The sequence below is a fragment of the Protomyctophum parallelum genome (assembly GCF_964188405.1).
Source record: "Protomyctophum parallelum genome assembly, chromosome: 7".
NCBI lineage: Eukaryota > Metazoa > Chordata > Actinopteri > Myctophiformes > Myctophidae > Protomyctophum > Protomyctophum parallelum.
In genome coordinates this window covers 5,558,491-5,569,222 of record NC_139705.1, presented here as the reverse complement: position 1 = coordinate 5,569,222, position 10,732 = coordinate 5,558,491, and the positions used below count along the sequence as shown (strand labels likewise).

Genomic DNA, 10,732 nt, shown 5'->3' with positions numbered 1-10,732 from the left:
GTTTTTTGAAAATTTGAAAAAAAAAATAACCTTGTTTTTCATCATTTTTGAACATGGGCTATAGCCCATACCGTACGGCATACTATAGCACGCCATTTTTCATCATTTTTGAGGATTTGAAAAAAATGAAAAAAATTAAAAAAAACATGGGTTATAGCCCATAGTTTTTTGAATTTTTGAAAAAAATAAATAACCTCGTTTTTCATCATTTTTGAACATGGGCTATAGCCCATACTGTACGGCATACTATAGCACGCCGTTTTTCATCATTTTTGAGGATTTGAAAAAAATGAAAAAAATGAAAAAAAACATGGGTTATAGCCCATCGTTTTTTGAAATTTTGAAAAAAATAAATAACCTCGTTTTTCATCATTTTTGAACATGGGCTATAGCCCATACTGTACGGCATACTATAGCACGCCGTTTTTCATCATTTTTGAGCATTTGAAAAAAATGAAAAAAAAACATGGGTTATAGCCCATCGTTTTTTGAAATTTTGAAGAAAAAAAAACTCGTTTTTCATCATTTTTGAACATGGGCTATAGCCCATACCGTACGGCATACTATAGCACGCCGTTTTTCATCATTTTTGAGGATTTGAAAAAAAATTAAAAAATGAAAAAAGATGGGTTATAGCCCATCGTTTTTTGAAATTTTGAAAAAAATAAATAACCTTGTTTTTCATCATTTTTGAACATGGGCTATAGCCCATACCGTACGGCATACTATAGCACGCCATTTTTCATCATTTTTGAGGATTTGAAAAAAATGAAAAAAATGAAAAAAAACATGGGTTATAGCCCATCGTTTTTTGAAATTTTGAAAAAAATAAATAACCTCGTTTTTCATCATTTTTGAACATGGGCTATAGCCCATACTGTACGGCATACTATAGCACGCCGTTTTTCATCATTTTTGAGCATTTGAAAAAAATGAAAAAAAAACATGGGTTATAGCCCATCGTTTTTTGAAATTTTGAAGAAAAAAAAACTCGTTTTTCATCATTTTTGAACATGGGCTATAGCCCATACCGTACGGCATACTATAGCACGCCGTTTTTCATCATTTTTGAGGATTTGAAAAAAAATTAAAAAATGAAAAAAGATGGGTTATAGCCCATCGTTTTTTGAATTTTTTTATTGTATAGCAGTGGCTCACAGCCTCAGCCTGATGACCTCAAAAGTCTCATATCTCCCCTGAGCCATAGGCAGTTGCTTTGGCTTAGTGGTTAAGATGTTGGCCTTCAGTGCAGGTGACCTGTGTTCCATTCCTGGGTGTTACACTCTGATGAACGTGATTCTATGTTCAACTCTTGATTCTTTCAACTTTACTATCTGAAGGCTAACATACAAAAGATCGCTTCAACAGTACAAAGAGGCAAAAAACTCGTTTTTCATCATTTTTTAACATGGGCTATAGCCCATACCGTACGGCATACTATAGCACGCCGTTTTTCATCATTTTTGAGGATTTGAAAAAAAAAAGAAGAAAAAAACATGGGTTATAGCCCATCGTTTTTTGAAAATTTGAAAAAAAAAATAACCTTGTTTTTCATCATTTTTGAACATGGGCTATAGCCCATACCGTACGGCATACTATAGCATGCCATTTTTCATCATTTTTGAGGATTTGAAAAAAATGAAAAAAATGAAAAAAAACATGGGTTATAGCCCATCGTTTTTTGAAATTTTGAAAAAAATAAATAACCTCGTTTTTCATCATTTTTGAACATGGGCTATAGCCCATACTGTACGGCATACTATAGCACGCCGTTTTTCATCATTTTTGAGGATTTGAAAAAAATGAAAAAAAAAAAAAACATGGGTTATAGCCCATCGTTTTATTAAATTTTGAAAAAAAAATTAACCTAGTTTTTCATCATTTTTGAACATGGGCTATAGCCCATACCGTATGGCATACTATAGCACGCCGTTTTTCATCATTTTTGAGGATTAAAAAAAAAAAAAAAAAAAAACATGGGTTATAGCCCATCGTTTTTTGAAATTTTGAAAAAAAAAAAACTCGTTTTTCATCATTTTTGAACATGGGCTATAGCCCATACCGTACGGCATACTATAGCACGCCGTTTTTCATCATTTTTGAGGATTTGAAAAAAAAAAGAAGAAAAAAACATGGGTTATAGCCCATCGTTTTTTGAAAATTTGAAAAAAAAAATAACCTTGTTTTTCATCATTTTTGAACATGGGCTATAGCCCATACCGTACGGCATACTATAGCACGCCATTTTTCATCATTTTTGAGGATTTGAAAAAAATTAAAAAAATTAAAAAAAACATGGGTTATAGCCCATAGTTTTTTGAATTTTTGAAAAAAATAAATAACCTCGTTTTTCATCATTTTTGAACATGGGCTATAGCCCATACTGTACGGCATACTATAGCACGCCGTTTTTCATCATTTTTGAGGATTCGAAAAAAATTAAAAAAAAAAAAAAAACATGGGTTATAGCCCATCGTTTTATTAAATTTTGAAAAGAAAATTAACCTAGTTTTTCATCATTTTTGAACATGGGCTATAGCCCATACCGTATGGCATACTATAGCACGCCGTTTTTCATCATTTTTGAGGATTAAAAAAAAAAAAAAAAAAACATGGGTTATAGCCCATCGTTTTTTGAAATTTTGAAAGAAAAAAAAAACTCGTTTTTCATCATTTTTGAACATGGGCTATAGCCCATACCATACGGCATACTATAGCACGCCGTTTTTCATCATTTTTGAGGATTTGAAAAAAAAAACAAAAAAAAAACATGGGTTATAGCCCATCGTTTTTTTGAAATTTGAAAAAAAAAAAATAACCTTGTTTTTCATCATTTTTGAACATGGGCTATAGCCCATACCGTACGGCATACTATAGCACGCCGTTTTTCATCATTTTTGAGGATTTGAAAAAAATGAAAAAAAAACATGGGTTATAGCCCATCGTTTTTTGAAATTTTGAAAAAAATAAATAACCTTGTTTTTCATCATTTTTGAACATGGGCTATAGCCCATACCGTACGGCATACTATAGCACGCAATTTTTCATCATTTTTGAGGATTTGAAAAAAATGAAAAAAATGAAAAAAAAACATGGGTTATAGCCCATCGTTTTTTGAAATTTTGAAAAAAATAAATAACCTCGTTTTTCATCATTTTTGAACATGGGCTATAGCCCATACTGTACGGCATACTATAGCACGCCGTTTTTCATCATTTTTGAGCATTTGAAAAAAATGAAAAAAAAACATGGGTTATAGCCCATCGTTTTTTGAAATTTTGAAGAAAAAAAAACTCGTTTTTCATCATTTTTGAACATGGGCTATAGCCCATACCGTACGGCATACTATAGCACGCCGTTTTTCATCATTTTTGAGGATTTGAAAAAAATTTAAAAAATGAAAAAAGATGGGTTATAGCCCATCGTTTTTTGAATTTTTTTATTGTATAGCAGTGGCTCACAGCCTCAGCCTGATGACCTCAAAAGTCTCATATCTCCCCTGAGCCATAGGCAGTTGCTTTGGCTTAGTGGTTAAGATGTTGGCCTTCAGTGCAGGTGACCTGTGTTCCATTCCTGGGTGTTACACTCTGATGAACGTGATTCTATGTTCAACTCTTGATTCTTTCAACTTTACTATCTGAAGGCTAACATACAAAAGATCGCTTCAACAGTACAAAGAGGCAGATGTTACTGAGTGATGGTGTAGTAGGGGTTATTCCGCACAGAGAGTTCATTTTCAAATCCCACTCTTCCTAAAGTTTAATGCTAGTTATTGAGCTTCATTTACTGCTATTCTAGCAGTGGCTCACAGCCTCAGCCTGATTACCTCAAAACTCTAATTGTCTTAGTGGTTAAGATGTTGGCTTTCCATGTGGGAGACCAGGGTTCGATTCCTGGCTGTTACACTATCATATAAAAGAAGACCTCAACAGCACTAAGAAACATCTGATTAATATGATTCTGTGTTATTTAAACTTTACTAACTGAAGGCTAACGAACAAAAGATCACTTCAAAATGACCAGGAGACTTTGCCTGAGAGTGTCTGACTGATGGTGCAATGGTCTAATCATCAGGCTTTCAGTTCAGACATTCCATGTTCAAGTCCTGTTCTTCCTACAGCTCAATGCTGCAGTAATTTGAACTTTTCAAGGCTTGAATGAAAAATAAAAACTCAAAAGCACCAGGAGACATGTGCTGAATGCCCAAAGGTGCCTTGGCGTAATGGTGTGGAGCGCTTGACCTGTTGCCTCTGCTACAGGCAGTTGGCAGGTTCAAGTCCCATGTCATGACATCAAGGTGCTGGAGGACCATCGGGAGAGGGTGCTCTCTCCCCCTGTTTCCTGAGATGTAACGGTTGGGGCTTATGTCTGAAAGAACCCTGTCCAGCTAACCTCTTACCACGAAAATGTCCAATTTAACATACTCTTACCACCTCTCAGTGTGCCCTTTTCCAACTGGCCTGGAAGCCAGACATAAAAGAGGGACTTTCCAACCAAGTTTTGGGCCACCAATCAGGGCCCAGTATGCAAATACACAGACTATTCTGTCTGTCAGATGATGGGCCAAATTGGTATTTTATTTTTAAACGTTTGACCTAATTCTTATCTGTAAAAAATTTAGGTGGACAGGGTTCTTTCAAACATAACCCCCAACTGCTACTTTTCAGGAAACAGGGGGAGAGAGCACCGTCTCCCGATGGTCCTCACTAGTACCTTGCATGGGACTTGAACCTGCAGGCAGGTGGTAGCAGAGGCTACCGATCAAGCACACCACACCATTGAGCTAAGGCACCTTGGGGCAATCAGCAGATGTCTCCTGGTGCTTATGAGTTTTTATTTTTTATTCTAGCCTTGAAAAGTTCAAATTACTGCAGCATTGGTTGAGTATTAGTTTTGAACCAGTAACCTTTGGATTATGAACCTCAGATTTATCTTTTGAGCCACATCGGCATGTAAGGTACAATCGGGAACTTATATTTAACCAGCCGTTTAGAATTTAGATGGACAGTGAAAAGGTTCTTCAGGAGTCTTGAACCCGGAATGTTCTGCTTATAAAGCCCAGGTTTATCTACGGTGCCACACTGGCATGTGAGGTACAATCGGGAACTTATATTTAACCATCCGTTTAGAATTTAGATGGACAGTGAAAATGTTCTTCAGGAGAATAGAACCCTGAATGTTCTGTTTATAAACGTCTAAAACAAGTCTAAAAATAGACGTGTTTTAGACGTCTATTTTTAGACGTGTTTTAGACGTCTATTTTTAGACGTTTTTTATCCCATTTTTAGACGCTCGTCTAATAGCCCATACCGTACAGCATACTATAGCACGCCGTTTTTCATCATTTTTGAGGATTTGAAAAAAAGAAAGAAAAAAAAAACATGGGTTATAGCCCATCGTTTTATTAAATTTTGAAAAAAATAAATAACCTCGTTTTTCATCATTTTTGAACATGGGCTATAGCCCATACCGTATGGCATACTATAGCACGCCGTTTTTCATCATTTTTGAGGATAAAAAAAAAACAAAAAAAAAAGATTTATATACCAAATGAAAGCCCCAATTCCATAGTTTACATGGTATTTTGATTTTTTTTAAATGAGCAAAAAATGAGCGAGTTATGGTGGTAGGGGTGGAGAAAAAAAAAGGACAGCTGGAGATGGCATTGTTGTTGTTGTTGTTCAAGCCTGCATTCCATGTCCAACGAATTAAATCATATACGTTTGGCTGGTTAATTAACTTGGAATTTGTTTATTATTTTGATAAGATAATAGGAATATGAATACAATGATTATTATCATTGTTATTATTATTATTATTATTATTGAATGCTCGGTTAGACTCGACCCGACATTTACTTTCCATGAAGCGATAACGTTTGCCGATGCGCGATACAAAATAAAAAGTGTTTGAATAATTCCAACCAGATAGACCTCCCGAACCGCTAAATGTTTTGTCAGTCAAAAGAACAGTTCTTTCTGCAAGCGACGTGGAACTTATGTAGGCATGCTGCTGTGGATTAATTTGTTCTGGCATAGGCTATAGGCTCAATATCGCCAGCTCTTTGTCAGTCAAAAGAGTTCAGCCTGTCCGTCCTTCTTTATCTGTAAACTTTTTCTCTCTCTCCCTCTCAGGGAAGCATGCAAATGTTCATGAATTCAATAACTGCACGATGTTATAAACAGCAGCTGAGCTGGTGTTTCTCCTCAACATGCAGTGCATTTCACGTGTGGAGTTTATTTTTTGTATCACCAGGCTGCAGGCTTTCTATTTAGTGTGCAAGGCTTACATCCGGTAAGCCACTGTATGCGCTGACTTCCATACACAACACATACACGAACCGTATCCTCTCCTCACCGGATGTTGAATTCACAGTGCTAACGGCCGTATTATGAACGATGTTTTTTATTAATTAAACTGATATAACAACATAACGTGGCTAATAATTGTTTATTTGGAATGTACTTTGGCTGGTAATTTAGGTAAATATAACGCGACTCACTTGTATAAGTAATTTACCGCGGACAGGCCGCATTTAATGCAATACATTGGCTTTAGTAATGTTGTTAGCTTATAATATTAGCAACTGTAAGCTAACGGCTGGAGGACTACGGACAATCCGGTCAATAACATCATTACACTTAAACATTAATACAATTATGTCATGTTTACATGCCTAGTAAAGCAGTCTGTACATCGCGTGGGGTCACATATATTAATTACATCGATAACACACAAGAAAAGACAAGTGATCTTGCTCTTTTGGAAGGAAAAAAATAACAACAAAAGGCAGCAACGTGACACTCTTCCATGGCTATGTTGCAATATAGTACTAACGGGCAACGGCAAAATATATATTTTTCACATGTATTATTAGTTTTATACATTTTAGGAGTGAAAACATGTGTTAAGAAACATATTATGATTTAATTCGTTGGAAATGGGATGCAGGCTTGAACAATGTCTTCTCCAGCTGGAGAGGGACGTGTGGGGGAGAGAGTGGCCAATCAAATCGCACCAAAAACACGGTCCCCCTGACCGTTCAGCCGACTGAGTAGTAGTGATTTTTTTTCAGACTTCGTAGTGTTAACAACCTGTATTCTACTATATGTTTATATATGTATATGAATGTATTTTAACAACCTGTATTCTATATTTATATATGAGCTGTTTGAACTGATTTTGAAGGATGTGTCATTGATTGATTCCATTATTGGTTCAATAATGGACTTTGTCTTTTACTTTATGAATAAGGAACAAAGTGTGTCTCCTATCAGTTCAATTACGGACATGTCTTTTAGTTTACAAATAACAAAGTGTGTCTTATTGTTGTTGCCAAACAAGGGACGGTTCCTTATTCCTTATTCAGTTGGCGACCCAATATATGGCTATTTACGTATACAATAAATTACCAAATTGACCCAAAAGTACAAATGAAACAAAGGATTTCATTGCTTACGGTATTGAAAGTAGTCCATTAGGCCATTGGTTCCCAACCTTTTTATACTGAAGTACCACCTCAGAAAATGTGTGGCTCTCCAAGTACCACCATAATAACTGATGTTAGATGTTAGGACAATTAATGGGAACTGACCCATGAGTAAAAACAAAACAAAGGTGGATTTCATTGCTTACAGGAATGAAAGAATTCCATTAGTTTATGCCAGGTGAGTCCAGTGCAACGCGCCTCAGAAATCAACGGGAAGTGTTGGAGAAATAGAATCAATATCCGGTCAGTGCATTCAGTGTCTGTTTCTCGCTTCAAATGTATTCAGAAACATTCTTGAGAGAAATGTTTAGCTGTAAAACACATTGTTTGTATATACATGAAATAATAACGTGTGTTCCGATTGGATCCAACGTAGTTCTTATTGTGGACATGTTGTCACACTATGAATATTAATACACAGGAACAACGACAGACTGTCAACAAATAGCGGTGCACGATTATGAAATCATGCCCGATATCCGATTATTTGCAGGGTCATATCTGCCGATACCGATTGTGACCGGTCATACAACCACAATGGAAACAAGCCTAGGCCCTATAGGTGCTTGGCCCAAAGCCTGTTAATAAAGTATTAAAGCAATCAATAAATAGCCTATACTCTTTTCCAAGTGTCTGTTTTCACAACTGAATGACTGAATGAGATGAGTACACAAATTAAATGTAGAAAAATGTAAAGTTTATTTTTACTTAAGATTTGACATCATATTTCATGTGGCTTTTGTTCTAGACTAATGGCCGATTCCGATTCATGCTACCGATTAATCGTGCATCCCTATCAACAATCAATTGATTAAACAATAATGACTTCTACACATGATCATACAATAACATGTGAAGAATGAGAATGATATCAAATGAATATTCAATGAAACACAATAATGGAACGAGTGAGGAAATTATGATCTAATAATGAATCAATGAATACACTGATTGATTTGAGTTAATTAACAACACATTTAGTAGATGTGTGAATCCAGAGTGATTGACATGAAGTCTAGTCAACAACATGTTCACAGCAGTAGGAGAGCAGACGTTAAGTCTAGTCAACCATTTCTCATGATTCTGAAATCATTGCAAGAATTTGTTTTACACGTTAGTTTGTTACTAGACACATTTACAAACACATTGAAATCATTGCAAGCATTTGTTTTAGAAAACGTTCTTGTGAACACCGCACTTTGACTTATGGTGCGTTACTGGCTTAAATCGACATCATAAAAAGTAGAGAGGTCGCACACACCAAGAAACAAATTCAAGCTGGTTTATTTCTCTATTTCATCGGGACAAACGTTTGGGCTAACAGCCTTCTTCAGTGTGAGGAGTTGTGGGAGTCAAGTCTCTTTTGAAGGAGTGGTGACGTTGTGCAGGTGCACACCATCACTAATCATCACCTCACAGTCACACCCAAGGTGTGATTACAGACGGGATAGATACAAGATATCAGTATCTATTAACAATGTCAATACATTTTCCCAATATATAGAAATATCAAATATACAAATATACAAATATTATACAAAGATTGAACACTAATGAAAGTGGCTGAGGACATCGGGCATTACTGCCGGTTACAGTCATTAGAGGAAAACGATGACTGTTTGTTTGGGACCTCCTTGGACTCCCATTCCTTTGTCCAAGCTGATTGGACGGTGAAGTCAGCTGGTGGAGGGTTGGTCTAGATGGAAGTGGAGCAGTGGGGGGTGTAGATGTCTGCATGGTAGATGACTGAAGACAGGGACTGTGTTCCTCCACCTCATCACAGCTGCCTTTGATACCGTCTGGCACAAACAGCTCACAGTGAAACTCACAAAGACCTCACAGTGAAACTCACAAATCTGCTGACCAACCGGAGGTTCAGAGTTCACCTCGGACAGAACACAGGCACACAGAGAACACAGAAAAATGGAGTCCCGCAGGGTCCAACCCTATTCAACCTCTACGCAAAACGACCTATTCATCTGTACAGACGACATCTGTTTGGCATTCCAAACCACCAGAACATGACCCACTGGAACAGGTGCTCACTGAAGACCTTTACAAACTGGACCAGTTCTGCAAAAAGCCCAGCTTCCAGTGTATTCCATCTCCACAATGTTAAAGCTGCCAGAGAACTGAACATCCATCTGAGTGGACAATAAATGCATGCACTGAAGGAATTATAATGCATTATAATGTTTTAATTTATGAATACACACATGGGCACTTTATTTTGTAATCTGAACATTTGTGTAGGCGTTCTCACAAACGTATACAGTCAAACACAGTCAAATTATGTTTTATTGTATATTTTATTAGCACCGTGACGTCACTGACGTAGAAGTGGATGGGGGGAGATTTCCGTAAAGTATACACGCAATAACAACGTATAGAAATGGATGGGGGGAAAATCAGTATCGTATCCACGGTTTGACGGGAGGTCTAGTACAATATACACGGAATAGCATTGTGACCATTCCGTGTTATATCAACCTCTTTGGGTGCGGCCGGGTTGGGACTCAAGATAAAGCTGCCAGAGAACTGAACATCCATCTGAGTGGACTCAAGATAAAGCTGCCAGAGAACTGAACATCCATCTGAGTGGACTCAAGATAAAGCTGCCAGAGAACTGAACATCCATCTGAGTGGACTCAAGATAAAGCTGCCAGAGAACTGAACATCCATCTGAGTGGACTCAAGATAAAGCTGTCAGAGAACTGAACATCCATCTGAGTGGACTCAAGTTAAAGCTGCCTCTAATCCAACCCACCTCGGTGTGACCCTCGACAGAATCCTGTCCTTCAAGGAATACCTAAAAGGGAACGGCAGTGAAGGTGAAGTCCAGAAACAACCTGCTCTGCTGCAGCCTCCACACTGAGCTCTGCTGCAGCCTCCACACTGAGCTCTGCTGCAGCCTCCACACTGAGCTCTGCTGCAGCCTCCACACTGAGCTCTGCTGCAGCCTCCACACTGAGCTCTGCTGCAGCCTCCACACTGAGCTCTGCTGCAGCCTCCATAACTGAGCTCTGCTGCAGCTTCCACACTGAGCTCTGCTGCAGCCTCCACACTGAGCTCTGCTGCAGCCTCCACACTGAGCTCTGCTGCAGCCTTCACACTGAGCTCTGCTGCAGCCTCCACACTGAGCTCTGCTGCAGCCTCCACACTGAGCACCAGCAGTTACTCAAAGGATGCTTCAAAAGGTAAAAAAAAACTCTCCCTGTCTACCAGGTCAAAGGTCAAAGACTC

The 10,732-nt window shown here is 37.7% G+C and overlaps 1 protein-coding gene across 1 annotated transcript in view; it reads right to left on the bottom strand.

Annotated features, from left to right (window-relative positions):
- Positions 1-9,068: 9,068 nt before the first annotated feature.
- The window catches only part of LOC310861435 (protein NLRC3-like), a gene marked incomplete at its 3' end in the record, with an annotated part of 28,398 nt that continues 26,734 nt past the window's right edge, over positions 9,069-10,732 (bottom strand). The window contains exons 11-13 of the mRNA XM_083768865.1: positions 10,257-10,298; positions 9,307-9,375; positions 9,069-9,185 (exon numbers count right to left, since the gene is read on the bottom strand). Of these exons, the coding sequence (XP_083624991.1) occupies positions 9,069-9,185; positions 9,307-9,375; positions 10,257-10,298 (228 nt within the window). The remainder of the gene's footprint in view (positions 9,186-9,306; positions 9,376-10,256; positions 10,299-10,732) is intronic.